Genomic DNA, 16,372 nt, shown 5'->3' on the forward strand with positions numbered 1-16,372 from the left:
TCCAGTTTTCATTGCTGACTGTATCCGTCTTTTACTCTCCTGCTGTTTTGCATTTCTGTGTCTAACAGAAATAAAAACCCAGGAGGTAAAATCTAACACCACTCTCTGATCTGGAAACTCTGTCCATGTTTGTTTGGTTGAAGAACTAGAGTAGCGCTCTGTAAAGCAGGTAGAAAAATGTACTCCACTGTGCCGTGCGTGGAATATGTTTTTCATAGCAGCGAGGTCTTTGAGGATTCTGGACGTGTTTGGAAAACAGCAGAAAGTGTTGTCTGACAAGCTGCTGGGCTCTCAAGAACCGAGCTGGAGTTTTATGTTGGAGTAAACCTCGAGTCGTGTTTGTGTCTGGAATACAGTCGTCAATGCAGAAGGATGAAGTGTAAAAAAGATGGAGGATTAGCGGCCTCCACCTTTAGGTTTGAGTGCAGTGTATGTTTCTGTAATGATCTCTGCGTCTGAACCAGCTCTGGGTCCTTTATGTTTCATGACCTGTTGTTGGAAAACATGCATCAGTGATTTCATCTGGAGTGATGTCCACTTCTTGCAGCGTCATTATGCAGTCGACTGTTTCTCAGCTGCTTCATCCTTCATCGGTGCACACATGTGATGTTACTGTACCCGTCTCTGTCTCTCAGGTTCACAGAAAGACCTTAAACCCCGTGTTCAACGAGACCTTTCAGTTCGGCGTGCCGCTGAATGAGCTACATTCCAGGAAGCTGCATTTCTCCGTGTACGACTTCGACCGCTTCTCCAGACACGACCTGATCGGCCAGGTCGTGGTGGACAACCTGCTGGACTTCAGTGAGGGCAGCGGGGACAAACCAGTATGGAGGGACATCGTGGAGGGCACGGCGGTAAGATGAGAGTTAAAAATGAAGACATTAATCTGGAGAAGATGGTCGTATTGGGTTAAATCTGAATGAAGTTCAGAATTAAAGCAGTCGTATCAAGCCCTGTTTCAACCAAGCAGTTCAGTTCAGGTTTATATCGGTATGGCACGCATTTTGTGACGTATCTTTTGACTAAAACCGGGACAGGTCCCCAAATTACAGACCTGTACCGTCACACTTTGATACCCTTCAGTAGAGCTGAAACGATTCCTCGAATGACTCGAGGTACTCGATTACAAAAAATACTCGAGTAATTTTCTCCGCCTCGAGGAATCGTTTAATTTTGAAAAAAGATCAAAGAATGGTATTTTAAATAGAGCTGAGGACATATTAAGAGAGTTTTCAGACCCCTCAAGCTACCTCTTATACAAAATAGTAACTAGCAACAAATCTAGCTTCTTTTCTGGAGTTTGGAAACTAATGGGTCATTCTACGAAACGGGTGCCATTTGGGTCCGCAACATTTGATGAGATGTACAAGGCACAAAACATGTGTCAAAGTGTGTTTACAAATTTTGGAGCTACCAAAGCAAGTGCTCTCATTGACATGCTGTATCAGAAAATTCCATTTCTTAAAGAGAAAAAATTTCATTTAAAAAATAACTGCTCTTTAACTAAAAAAAAATGTATTTTATCCGATTACTCAATTAATCGATTAATCGATGGGATTTTCAGTAGAATACTCGAATACTAAAATATTTGATAGCTGCAGCCCTACCCTTCTGTTGGGGTGCCAGGCGTCAGAATAGCGTCACAAACAAGGGGACAAACATATTTACAGCCTGGTTCAAACAACGGCTTGAGTGATTTTTTTTCTGACTCAGTAGTTTAGAAGTTATTAGGATCATTTGATTGTCACATCTCACACCTGAGGCACACCTCAGGTCATGTGACTGGTGGGTGCCCGGTCGCTGTTCGAAAGAAAACTCACAGCCGGTCATAGCAAAGGTGGCTGCATCCGTGGATTGGCTTCATTTCACGGTTTCAGGAACAGACCGGTGACGTCCCGGAGGCTACGTCCATGTCTTATACAATCTATGGTCATAAACAGCGTAAAACTGCTGTTGAAATGAAACTGAAACTGAAACCTTGAAGGTTTTATTAGCAGGGATATACAGTGATCCACTATGCTGTCACGCTATTATGAAGCTAATGCAGGTACCTGGCCTACATGCCACCTACCAAGAAGGGCACAGTTGGCTGTGGAAAAAAACGTAAATAGGATCAGGCTTCACTGATCCAACCCATACCAAACTGTACTGATCCATACCGGACCACATGGTGGAAACGGGGCTTCCTAGACCGAATCTATTGAATCTGAATTAGAGCAATAACAGGAACTGAAAATAACTTTGAAGAAATAATTTTCATGCTGTAAGTCAATCTTTTGAAGCATCAGTTTTAGTTTGAGTCAATTTTATAATCACTTGAAAACTCCTCATAGGAGCTTTAAAATTCAAACGAAATAACTCAATATGAAACGAGCTCAGCTTCATTTTCTGGTTCAGTTTTATTCATGTGCTCTCTAATCTGCTGATCACTGAATTAAAATCCAATAAGAACATATCCAGACGCTCAGATTAGATTTCTGCAGGCTCCATGGCTCAAAATGAAAAATTCAAGCAGGAAATCGATGATGATCAAATTTACCTTTAAATCATTTCTGAATGATTCAGACGAGGAAACGAAAAGTAGAGTTGCAAAAGTTTTAAGGATTGAAAAACTAGAATTGCAGGAATTTGAATCCAAACCCATAAATTCAGATAAATGGTTTCAATAAAATGTCCCAGCACCTTCAAACCAGATATTTCAATCCCTGAGTTTTATACGGTGACTCTCTTTGCTTTTATACGACTCACAGGAAAGCTGTGTGTCGTTTAAAGATCATAAACTCATACTGTAAGGAGAGGATGTGCAGAGTATCTTGGATCTTTCTCTGCAGTACAGATTGAGTCAGTGGCTTAATGTAAGAACGCAGCAGAGGAGAGATTACTGGAAGGGCACCGCTGCCCACATCCAAACTTTTTATTACGCTGCATCCAAGTAGATTTATATGAAATATTCATAGAGCGCTATTAGCAAATTAGACAGAGTGAAGTCTTAAAAAATTTGGCATGGATGTTTCATTTATTAAATAAGTTTAAAGCATTAGCCTCTTGGCGTTATTTCACTGTTTCACTCGGGGAAGTATTGATTAGCGAGGCTCAAAGGCACTAAGGAGTCATCAGGCCACAGTGTGACCTGAATACCAGCGGTGTCATTACTCTGAGACCGCAGGCAGAGAGAGCAGATCACTGAATGGAGAGATATAAAAAGCCTGGAGAATCATCACCTCTTCTTAACACTTCCCTCCACTCGGGGACATGGACGGATTGGCATATGATTCATTTACTGTGACGGCGCTGCCCCTGCGCCTAAACACTCTGCCCGTCCACATTAGGACGTCTGCTGTCACCGCCGTCACTCACAGACAAGCTTTTTCCAGCCATAGACCGTCAAACCAGAGGATGTCTGTCTGTTAGCGTTCTTCCTTTCTGACTCACATTGTTCCAGCTCTGTCTGATCTGTGTGTGTTTGTGTGTGTGTGTGTGTTTGACCCACAGGAGAAAGCTGATCTCGGGGAGCTTAATTTCTCGCTGTGTTACCTGCCCACTGCAGGGAGACTCACAGCCACAGTCATCAAGGCCACCAACCTCAAAGCCATGGACCTCACCGGTTTCTCAGGTGAAGGATTAATTGACACACACACACAAGCGCACACACAGTTTCACACAAACACAAGTCATTTTATACAATACAGCTAAAAATGACAAAAGCCTCTATTTCAATACAATACAACTGAAGGTTTTTAGACACAGCATTAATGTCAAAATTCAATACAAAACAAAACAGGGCCCAAGTCTTGCTTTAAAAATAATCCAAACTGTTGCGTCGCTATTATAATAAAAAGTCTTAATTATTGTTTAAGCTATGAAACTGATGAAATAAGACAAAATTATGGAATGAAAAGAAATAAAAATAAGACAAAATTAAGAATCTTGGGTTAAAGGTCTAAATTTTCAGATAAAGGGTTGTAATAAAAAGGCCGACTGGCCAATTAATGTAACAAAAAGTCAAATTTACTTAAGATGAGGAGATATGAAGTTTAAACTATGGGAAGGAGTCAATAATAATAAAAAGAGTTCAACATTAAGACATAAAAAAATGGAATGAAAAGTCAAAAAATATTTTAAAAATAGTTAAAATCAGGGGATATGAAGTTAAAATGTGTATAGAAATTATGATAAAAAGGTCAAAATTTGGGGATGAAGGGTCAAATTAATGCCCACAACAGAGTCTGGCTCTATACCCCATCACAACCTCTATCCTGTAGATCTAGATTCTCCACCATCAGGTCAGAAATAAGATGAAACATTACGAAATAAAATACTTTTCCATCCTGGTTAATAAATTTATGTTGATCCTACGCTTATGTTTCAAGTAGCCACTGTATATTTGAAAACAAAATCAAGAAGTCACTTCTAGTTTAGCCATTTATGTCATTTTTGTATAATACACTAAAAACGTTATCTTATTTACACACTGCAATACTTGATTCAGCCAAAAACAGGAGATGAACTTGCCAGTGTGAAACACATTTTAAAAAAGCTGATCAAGCTTTAATAAAGACAAAGGAAATGATGCTTTTTCTGGTTCAAACATGTAATGAATTAACACATTTCCAAGGCTGAGGGTGGGGGTTGAGGTCTGCAGCCAGACCCTTCTCAGTTAACGAGGTACTATAACTTTAAAAGTCAAAATTAGAGATAGACCGATATGGATTTTTCCGGGTCTATACCGATACCAATTATTTGTAGTAAAGGAGGCCGATAACTGATATTTGAAGCCAATATTAATTTGCAGTCAAAGTGAAAATATTTGTGTCAGATTTTTGAACAATACAAACTCCTTGTAGTTTAGTGTAGCAACACTTTACTTCATTCAAATACCTTTAAGCATGAGTTTATCAAACAGCTCCCAGGCTCAGCAGCATGTTTTATAAAGTTAAATGAAAAAAAAAAATAGCTCAAGTTTTCTACAGTAAATACATTTTTTCAAAATTTCATGTGACTGCAATAACTGTAATAACTGCACTGCTGATTGACTGTTACCCGAGCCATGGCTCTGCTTGTAACCAATCAGATGGTACTGTGGGTGGGACAGTGCTGGGAACTGAGTAGTGACTGTAGACAGCAGGGCAGCTACATCAGAGCTGCTACAATGCAGTTTTAAATTTGTTTCTTATCAGTTGTCGGATTTGAAAAAAAGCTGATGCTGAAGTGCCTTAAAATGCCAAATATTGGCCAGGCTGATAACCGGTCTGTCCCTGGTAAAAATGAATTTTATCTTCATATTTTGACTTTACTGAATCATATTTGTAAATTTCCATAACCTGTTTCTTTTAAAGTTACCTGTTAATCTTTTTCTACTCTACTCTAAAAAGCCTGTTAGAGCCTGATTGCAACAATAACCCAAAATGTAACAAACAACAACATTTTTATTACACTACTAACCAGTTATTACAATTCAGGCTTTATTCAATCTCTATTTATGTTTCTGGTCGTTGTTACATTTTGGGCTCTAACAGGCTTTCCGTAGACATCATGTTTTTCTTTTGTTATTACATTTTTTTGAGCAAAATGACAAGTTTATGTGAAGAATATTTACAGAAACACATTTTTCAGCACCTAATAAATCACTGACGCTGGAGTCGTTGAAGCATAGAGTGAAAAGAAAAAAGAAAAAGAGTAAATAACCATAAATCTCTGTTGAATAATTCCTGAAGTTCATTGGGCAGATTGATTGCTGGGAGTGTTGATGTTTGTTCCTTCAGGAAGTGGAGTTAAAGTTAATATGTTATAAATATATAAGCTGAAGCTGCAGGTGTGGCGCTTATAAAGACTAAAAACAGCTGAAGTTTCACTCATTTGACTGTAAGAGCCAGAAATGTGACTACACACGCTGAAATCCAATCCCAAGATGTGACCGAGGGCGAGCTCAGATGATAATTACTACCTGACGTTAAAACTGCCACACTGATCTTCAGATGAGCTGAGCAAGACGATGCTTATAGATGCAGCATGGAAATGATGCTCTGAGTGTGTCTGTGTGTGTGTGTATTCCCTGGTGGCTGTCACATGTTGAATGGATAACTAAAGTGATTCAACCTGTGCTGCTTTTCTCCCTTTGTGTTCTTAATCCAGCTTTGCCGAGGTGACTTGATTTTCATGCCTTTCATGTGTTGCAGACGAGGATAGCTGTGAGAAATTCTAGCTAGCAGCATCACAAGAGCCTCCTCTTACCTTTCCCTCTCTGCCTCTTCCTGTTTTCTCCATCTCTTGTTCTCTCCTCATCAGACCCATATGTGAAGGCCTCCCTGATCTGCGACGGGCGAAGGCTAAAAAAGAGGAAGACATCCATTAAGAAGAACACGCTGAACCCCACGTACAACGAGGCGCTGGTGTTTGACATCCCCAACGAAAACATCGAAAGCGTCTCCATCGTCATCGCGGTGATGGACTATGACTGGTGAGCGCGGCGAGGTGTTGTTTTGGAGCTGATGAATCTGATAATTACTGTGAAGCGTGCTGCCTGCTGGCACACGCGGTGTGATGTTTGCTGTTGCTTTGGCGTTGTCACTTCCCGGTGGTGTTGCGGCTGCGTTGAGGTCCCCCTCCTCGTAGGTTGGCCTCGTGGTGGACGCTCCCTGCTTCACACTGACAGGAGGGCGCCTCATGTATAGGCATGCTTTATGCTAACGGTGAAGACAGAAGAAGAAGTATAACCCTGACAAGCGTTTTTCTGCAGCAACACTTGGCTGCTTGTCGTGTGTGTGTGTATGGACGCACCGCCTTCCTATTCTGTAGTCTGCCCTCCATTTGGCATCTCCATAGGTGTGTGCTTTTGTATGTTTGTGCTTGTGCCCGCTCCCCGCTGACATCACCCTTTTATGCAGGGTTGTGTGTATTTGTGAGCTGCTATTCAATATCCTTCCTCAGCCGCTGTACTCCTTTCCCAGTCCTCAAGGTTGATAAATGAGATTCTCTCTGCCTGTTTTTTTACAAGCGCTGTCTCCCGGTCCCTCTCTGCGCTTTAATATATCCTCACTCTCCTTTTTTCTCAACCCCCACCTCCCCCCTCCTTCTTCTCCCTCCTCTCTCCTTCTCCCTCCTCTCTCTGCCTGTCAGTATCGGTCATAACGAGGTTATAGGGATGTGTCGTGTGGGCAGCGACGCTGAAGGTCCAGGGAGAGAGCACTGGGCAGCCATGCTCGCCAATCCACGCAAACCCATCGAGCACTGGCATCAGCTCGTGGAGGTAATGAGCGTATGATCCTGTGTGTTGATGTGTGTGAGTGTGACTTTGTGTGTGTTGATGTGTGTGCAGCCATGTGCTATGAGCTTATCTCATGCCACATATGTTACACACAGTTCTTCCGTCCGCGGCTGATAACCTAAATGATGTTATCATACAAGGATTATCATGAGCGTCAAACAGAGGAGTAACTGGAGCAGGGATAAAGAATCGTGGCAGTTGTTGTTGGGTTTGCAGGAGAGAAGCTCTGATGCATTATCCTTAAAGTAAAAAGTAAAAGCCTGACTTCATTTTACAGTTTGAGTTTAGGCGTCAAAATGTAACAAACGATTAAAATGAAATGTGCTGAATATTCAGAGTGTGAAACACAATTTAATTATTCTATATATGAATAAAAATGCATCATTAAAAAGAACTATTCTTTTTGTGATAGAGCAAAGGAAAACCTAGCAGTGAGGCTAAAGCAGGGTTTTAAATTAAAAACCAAGATAATTATCTCAAAAGTTACAGAGTACTTATTTTTTTCAGATTTTAAGGCCCTAAATAGGTTCTTAAACTTAAGCTCTTTTCCCACCGAGCAGTTCAGTTTAGTTTGTCTCGGTACAGCATGCATACTGTGGTGTTTCCTTTGGTAAGCTTAAAAACACATTATCCTGCTATGTTCAAATCTCCAGTCAACTTCATAAAGATAACTCTTTTTGTTTGGAAAATGGCGTCACAAACAGCATAGAAGTGCTGTCAAAAAGGAAACTGTGCTGCATTTTTCTTCTTCGTTGGATTTATTAGCGGGATGCTAACCTGTACCAAACTGTACTTATCCATACCGGACCACTTGGTGGAAAAGAGGCTTTAAATTAGTGTAGTTAACCAACACTTTTCATAGTTACTGAACCCAAAAAATGAAATGCACATTATGTTAGCTTGGAAAGTCAGGGCTGAGCTAAATTAGTCTAATCCAAACTATGGATAGACCGATGTGCATTTTTCCAGGCTGATACCGATTGTTTGTCAAGGAGGCCGATAACTGATATTTGAAGCCAATATTAATTTGCAGTCGAAGTGAAAATATTGGTGTCAAAATTTTGAACAATCCAAACTCCAACGCTTGAATTAATCAAATAACTTCAAGCATGAGTTAATTAAACAGCTCCCAGGCTCAGCAGCATGTTTTATAAAGTTAAATGAAAACGTAAAAAAAATAAATAGCTAAAGTTTTCTACAGTAAATAAAGTTTTCCAAAAATTCAATGTAATTGCAACAACTGTAATAACTGCACTGCTGATTGGCTCTTTCCCAAGCCAGAACTCTGCTTGTAACCAATCAGATGGTACTGTGGGTGTCACAGTGCTGGGGACTGAGTAGTGACTGCAGACAGCAGAGCGGCTGCACCAGAGCTGCAACAACACAGTTTTAAATTTGTTTCTTATCGGCCGACAGATTAAAAAAAAAGGCCGATGCTGATATGCCTCAAAATGTCAAATACCGGCCCCGATAATGAGCCCAGCTGATAATTAGTCTATCCCTAATTCAAACAGCTATAGATTAGCTACACATGAAGATCACTGTACAGAAATATGAAAGGTGACCTTTTATTTACCAGGGTCTAAATGTACATCCAGTCTTTACTTAACAAGATTGTGGGTTATAATTAGGGATGCACAATGATGGATTTTTTGATGATGTCCGATATAACAACTGAGCCATATCAATACTGATACTAATATTTTTTCTGTGTACCAATTTCAGAAATTATCAACTCTCTTCTGTATTGGATGTAGCATATTGTATTATGGTGCATACGCTTATCACATTTGTTATGTAATATTCATTTCTTGTTCAAAATAAGAAATATACATACCTTAATCTGCATATTTATTGATGACAGTTGCTTTCAAACAAAAAACATCCAAAAGATAAACCATATTTTAAATCTGGGTGATGCTCTTCCTAGGAATATCATAATATTACCCAGAACCAGGGCAAATTTTGGCCAATTTCACAACTGTTCACGGAAACATATAAGAAGAACAACTGTACAACAACTAAACCCAAATGTGGCTAAAGAAGTCAGATACATGTATCTTGCAAACTGCTGCCCAAAATCAAATTCAACTTAAAACAGGAGCCAGATATGGGACTACACAGTCTGAACTGAATATCTGCAGCTTCAGCTCATTATTTTACCTGCTTATTATATTGGCAGAATTTTGTGTGTTGGCTGATATTCAATATTTTATTTTTAAGCCATAATGGTCGATAATATTGTGCATCCCTAGTTATAACGAACTGTTATGAAATGGCCCATGATAGCCACAAACTGGCAATTAACTAATTATACCATAAAAGTGAAGCAGGTGTGGATTACGTCATATGTCCAGGGAACTTCCTGGAAAATTCCTGTCCTACATACTCAAATTTTACATTCTTTCGTCACATGAGCAGCGATCAACATGAAAAATGTATGCCACCATATTATTATTATTTGTATTGGTACAACAGTCTGTTTTCATTGCTAACGGTTGGAGGTGCACATGAACCCTTGACCTTGCAAGAATGTCACTTCCTGAAATTTCTGCCTGTTGACACTGTGGCAAAAACATTATTTTCTTATCCAAAATTGGAAAACAGAGTATGACTTTTACATGGCTTTATACATGTCCATGTAAATGCAGGTCATAGTTATTCTGAAGACTCAGAAAACAAATAGACTGGACTGTGAGAGTTTGGGAAATACGTTTGGCCTCTTATCCAAGAAACTAATGAATCTTCTTGGATAAGAGGCCACACGTCTTCTCTAAACTCTACAGTGCTTGACCGTCACTTCAGGTAATCTACTGAGCTGCTGCCCACCTATGAGTATAGTATTACTGCTTAAAGTAGTTGAGCTGGGCACAGCAGCAGGCCAGCAGTAGGTGTTAGGGCTGTGGCTGAAGCAATTTGTGGCACATTAAAGTTTCATTAATCCGACTGACTGTATAAGAAATGTCTCCTTTGTCATGAAGAATTAATAGAAGCAAAATCTCTTTCCCCTGCAGGAGAAAGCGATTGGTACGTTTGTGTCGAAGGGTACTACAGCATCCTCTCCTAAGCCGCATATCGTGGTGGACAGTCCTCACTCCGATTAACACTGTGAGTCTGATTCCTTATGTTATCAGCACGCTTACACATTTTCAGATTACACTGTGAGCAAATGTTAGTCTGAGGGGTTTTTTATCGTGATTTCACACTCTGTAACATCCATACCTCCTTGATTCTGCTGGTAAACAGAACACGCTGCTCTGCTACCTGAATGTTTAAAGTCCTCGGACGATGCAGCAGATGCTCTGCTGTCAGATTCACGCAGACTGGAGTCTTTAAAAGCATGACTTCACTGTGAGTGTGAGATAAAGGAGAGGCCGTGGAGCTGTCAGATGTTGGAGCTCTGAGGCAGAAGCATCTGTATAATCTTGATGTTATGGCTTATGTAATGCCCCCCCTCCTCCATCCAATCTTACAGTACTGCATACTGTTTATATATTCTTTACCCCCCTCCCTTCTGTCTCTTTCTGTCTTAATCTGCTTCTTCACTTCTTCTCTTTTTCCTCAGGTCATTATCATCTCTCCAGCTCCAGACTTTCCTTTCCTTCCTCTCATCTGTGAATAATTCTCTCCATCAAAGAAAGAGAGACACGGAGACACCGCTAGTGTCCGACTGCTAGTGCTGTTTCGCTCGCGTTGATGAATCCTCCGAGGGGAAAAAATAATTTAAAAAAAAACGACAACATCCATTACGAGCTACACTTTGAGCATCAGACTACACATTTACAAACACATGCACACACTCAGTGGGACAGTCGGACTGATATCAGGTGTATATTTGGGACACACACACATACACATACACACACATACACAGAAATACACACAGAGTTTGTAGTGTGTGCGTAGTTCATGTGTGCTTCAGGTTAGTGTAGTATTTCATCTAGGAGGAGTGTGATGTGACAAACTGTTATTTCTCTGAAAAACAAAAAAAGAAGAAAGCCATCCCAGAATGGTCACTCCAACCCGGACCAAAGGTTCCTGCCCTTGTACAGACTTTAAAAGAAGAAAATCACTATGTCGATATTTTTCTTTGCAACATTGGTGTACAGTATGTGCCGTACTGTATGGGAAGACATCTCATGTAGTTCTTCGCAGGACAAAACATCCGAGATGGATTCTTTTTTTGGCCATTTTGGACGCCTTCTGCAGGCTCCTTACCCGTCTTGTTTTAGACTGAACTCGCTTATTTTTCCCCAGAGGAAAGACAATAAAGCGTCTTTATTGATGTCAGAGGAGCGAAAATGAGGACGGACTCACTGGTTTAAGCATGTAACGCATCCTTGAAATGTGTCCCTCTTCCTCATGCTTTTTGTCACTGTCCTCATGGTGCTCATTTTTTGTTTCCAGATTATTTTTGTGTGTGCGTGTGCTACGATATACATATAACCATCAGGAAAGGAGTTTATTCATGCCAATTTTGAATATCCATGAGGATACAGAGCGTTTCAGAGGTGTGGACGAGCTGACTTCTTACGCAGGACGACGCAGGTGAAATAAAAGCGATGTGAAGGACGGGACCACTTGCACTCGTTGGAGGGAAGATGAAGAAGATTACCACTCTGTTTTATTTTTCTATCATCCAGAACTTTCTTTTCTTTTCTCGAGAAGCTTCATGTGAGAAAAAGTCGCCATCATGTCTCCGACAGGACTCAAGAAGGACACACACGTCTGTGTTGCTTTTATCAGTGTGTGTTATTTCCGTGTTTGTGGGCGTGTTTGTTTTGTATTCGTGTGTGTGTGTATGCCTGTGTGTGTGTGTCACTGTGACCTTGTGTGTGACACTCCCTTCTGTCCTCATTTCTGTCTACGCCTCCCCCACGTCCCTCAAACCCAGCCCTGGCATCGACGGACTGAAGTGCTTGTCTCAGAGCCAAACGTGTCTTCTGTCCCGTGTATTTACAAGGATCCATTGTGTGTGTGTTTGTGTGTGTGCGAGAGAAAGGGTGTGTGTGTGTACTACACGTGCCTCATTGCACTAGGTGGAGAAACACTGTCTTTCACAGACATTAGTTTGTACTGTCTATGTCGTCTCTGAAATCAGCTGCCAATCATCCCGCCCCCGTCCTCCTCGCCAACCCGTTGCCTGATGTAAGTAACTGTGTTGATCGTGTACTTCTTTCAGTAATTTGTGTACCGTTTGTCCGAGGGAAAACCAGATGGCACAGTGATTGAAAACTTAACTGTTGGGTGTGTTTTAAATTCAATTTACGAGAAGGAAAACAAAACAAAACAAAACATAAAAAAAAGATGTAAAAGAAAACATTGGAGGCTCATTTCTTATCAGGACAAATTTAGATCCCCCTCAGAGCGAGACAGCAGGGAGGAGGTGTTGCGAGAAACACAAGCGCCTGGATTTTTCTGCACTTCCTGTGTAAGCTGATACAGACTTTATAAAGCCATGTCTGTCACCGCTACTACCACTACTACTACTGTAACCTCAGCAGAACAACAGTACAACACCTCACCACATTCACTGGTTTTGCTACCGCTGCCGTTTCTCTCTCCCACTCACACACACACACTTTTATCATGGAGGTGTGTGTGTGTTTCAGGAGAGGGGGATCTAGTTTCTGCCTCTTTACCTTTGGATCATGAAAGTGCAGGGAGACTTTGAGGTGCGTTTGATGGGGGATACGGGAGGTTACAAATCCTGCATTGAACCCTCTGTGAGTTTTATCAGCTGGGGGCTATTCGCCGTATTTACACGGCGGCTATTTTTCCTCTGATGTTCAGCTCAGGGTGGGCAGCTGTTAAAATCTCATACTGATGTGTTTCAGGCTGTGAGTCACACAAATGTGGGACATTTTACAACTGACATTATTTCACTGCTTTGGTTGACTTAAAAAACACAGACAGTGAAAATCTGGAGAGACATTCAGCTATTTATCCTTGTGAGACAACATATTTCATAACCCTGAGCAGACACTTCAAAATCTTGTTTCTGGAATTGATCAGTTTGATTCCACTTATTTAAAACTGCTTTGAGGAACTTTGTGTTGATGCTGCTTTTGGCGCACCCTGTGGACAAATTGGATGGATCTTTTTGTCATTTTGATTCAACCAAAATCTCATCCTGCTGTCTTTGCATAATCAAACTCATCATGCACCAGGGATGGAACGGTTTATGAATAAAATCTGAACCATTCAGTTTGCCTGACTTGGTTTGGAGCGCATGTGTCGTTTGGATTATTTTTTTTTTTCATTTTTGTCATTTTTTTTTTACGACTCAGTTTTAAGCATTTGTGCAATTCTGTTCATACACATGTACAACACAACACAAGGCAAAACATACGAAAATGTATTAGCCCGTTTCAATGCACCTTTTATGTTGGCATTGCAATTAACCAATACATCTAGCAGGGGGTGCAGCCCGGAGTCAAAAGTTTATGACTATAATAAGTCAACAAAAATGGCGACTTTGGAGGTGATATTCCTAATGTACTGCGTGGATAAAGACAAAAACAGAGGCAGTGTTGTAGCAGGCGACAGTCAGTATTGCAGTCATACATCGTGAAAGTTTTGCCATTGTTAATTTTTTCTTCTTCATGTCTCACTAAAGCTTTGTATCAAGTAGTAACAGCGATACTGCCCCCATGGTTTCCAGTGGTCCTGCTCCATTTCGCCTGTGTCCGTAAGTTTCATGGAAACGTGCAAAAATACAGACGAAATGACGCAGAGCATGGAACGAAGGCTCTGTCCGTATCCGAATCTATACGTAACGTTGAGCGTGAATGGTCCTTTAGAAGATGTTCCTGTGGCGTTGTATCGTTCTGCCACATGGGAGCCGTTTTGATTTAGTGTGAGCTCTGAAAACGGGGGTAAGAAAGTGGTCGATAAAACCGTTTAGTGACTTTTTAGATCCCTCTAATTAATTTTTTTTTATTAAAGCTACTAGCAACTTTTCTGAAGTTTGGAGACTCTGATGTGAAAGCATGTTTTGATCCTTACCCTGGATAATGCTTTCTGTTCAAACATGACGCATAGTAATGAGTCATGCAGAATCGGCACGAGATAACAGTGGCATATCAACCTTTCAACACTCTCCTAAGCGTCACTCCCAAACTGAAGGGGGCGATGTTTCGCAAATGCACATCTACCACAGTACTAAACCAGAGTAGAAGAAGTTGTTGACACTATATCCAACGTTTTTTTTTTTTTTTGCTAATTCCCCTGCTCTGCCTAGTGTTTCAGCAATTTCACACCAGGAGTTGTTTAAATGTCAGGATTTTTTGTGCTAGTGACTTTTAGCGACTGAGGAGTTGGTATGTTAAACCTAGCAATGTTTCACCCAGTTTTAATGGTGTTAAAAATGGAAAACCGCTTCATTCATATTTACATGACTTTGTGTGACATAACTGATCTAAAAAATGTTAATGGGGATCATTAGAATATATGGTACTCTGGTGTGTTAAAACCAACATCAATTTAGACTGTACCGACAGCCGTGACCACAAAACGGTGATAAGATGCGAACCGTTCCATCCCTATGACTCGCTGACTCTTCTTTGCAGAATGTAAACAAAGGTTGCGTCTGCAGCATTGTGTAACTCAGGTGTAACAAGCGTAAAAAAAGTAATAACAGAGATGCTATCAGTTTGGTCCCTGATGCTCTGGTGTGTGTTTGGAGCTCATACTGAAGCATCAGTATTCATTTTACTCTGTTTTGCAGCAGCCGGCTAAAAACTCCTCACAGGAGCTTTAAATGACTCACGACCTCCAGACACAGCAGAGTGAGACTGTGGGAGCGTCTGAGCTTCTCATGCTTTACGTTAGAGGAAAATGGCTGCCCAATGAATATGTTAAAAAGAGCATGTAGATGAGGTATTGATCCACTGGTGTAGAGGCCTTCTCTCCCTTTCTCTGCCTGTGTCTGACTCCTTTAGCCCTCGTGTTACTGCCTGGTGATGGATTACAAAACTCATAGTCGAATCAGTACATTCCCTCATTCCCTTCCTCCTTCACTCCTCCTCTTCTCTCTGTTTCTGTCTGTCTGATTACCGTCTGATTACTCATTCTCTCCTCCAGCAACCCTTACCTTTCCTCTCCCACCTCCTCGTCTCCTTCCCTCACCTTTCCCCTCCTCTCTCTGTTTCCCCCTCCATCTTGCCCTCTTTCTTTCTGTGTATGACGACCCCCTTTCCCCTCCTTCCCTCCCTTCCTCTCTACTCTTTCTCGCTGTCTTCTCGTGTTAGTGCAGTTCCGAATGGTCATGGGGAAACATGTTTGCATGCTTATATTAACATGAATGATGTCAACTTGATGCAATGAAAAATTATATAAGTGATGCTTTGAGCAAAAATCTGACAATGAACTTGATACTAATACTACTAATGACGACTAAATGGAGACCTAGCAATTGTTTATCTCTGTGGTCAAAAACAACGATGATGAAATAACATTGTTTATGCTGTATTTATTGGTATTCTTTTCAATTGTTTTTTATATATAATTTATTCAAGAGGTTTACTTTTTTATTGGTTGATGCTGAGAAATGTGTGTGAGGGGTTCAGTCAGGACAGCAGGATTTCGGTGAATGTGTAAAAGAAAAAAAAAGAAAAAATAAACAAACGGTGTGGCTGAAGCAATGGCAAAGGAAATAAAGGATATGTATCATCCAGCTTCATGTTTCTGACTCCTTTGAATCCAGCGTGTTGGGAGGCAGCAGAGATGCTAACGCTACTGTCACACATTGCAGGCTGAGTGCTAAATATAAAGTGCAGAGCCCTGGGCATTTCAGATGTACACAGTCTATATTTAACCCAGGCATGGGAGGTAAGACACTTTACCTGGACAGAGCAACCTCAACTTTTTTTCATCACTAAGCTCTCCGACTTTCTGCTGTGCATTAAGTCATGTGTAATTATTCAGCCACTTTGTCATGAATTCTTTATTGTGGCCGCGTTTTCCCTAAATGCAAAATGGAGCAGGCCGGCCTGCCCCCTCCGTGTGCTCATCTCTCCATCTGGCCTCCCTGCACCTATTCTGTCTCCCTGTTTCTGAAATGCTCATATTCTGTGTCATGTGGTTATTATCTTGCATTAAAGCAAA

At 40.9% G+C, this 16,372-nt stretch overlaps 1 protein-coding gene across 1 annotated transcript in view; it reads left to right on the top strand.

The window, feature by feature from the left end:
• Positions 1–15,941, top strand: part of syt3 (synaptotagmin III) — a 41,278-nt gene extending 25,337 nt beyond the window's left edge. Inside the window, exons 8-13 of the mRNA XM_074696383.1 lie at positions 636–854; positions 3,493–3,613; positions 6,286–6,457; positions 7,117–7,246; positions 10,279–10,372; positions 10,830–15,941. Of these exons, the coding sequence (XP_074552484.1) occupies positions 636–854; positions 3,493–3,613; positions 6,286–6,457; positions 7,117–7,246; positions 10,279–10,368 (732 nt within the window). The 3' untranslated portion in view covers positions 10,369–10,372; positions 10,830–15,941. The remainder of the gene's footprint in view (positions 1–635; positions 855–3,492; positions 3,614–6,285; positions 6,458–7,116; positions 7,247–10,278; positions 10,373–10,829) is intronic.
• Positions 15,942–16,372: the final 431 nt, after the last annotated feature.

The sequence above is a fragment of the Halichoeres trimaculatus genome, unplaced genomic scaffold (assembly GCF_033239565.1).
Source record: "Halichoeres trimaculatus isolate MK-OKI-2021-1 unplaced genomic scaffold, fHalTri1.1 fHalTri1_scaffold_20, whole genome shotgun sequence".
Lineage (NCBI taxonomy): Eukaryota > Metazoa > Chordata > Actinopteri > Labriformes > Labridae > Halichoeres > Halichoeres trimaculatus.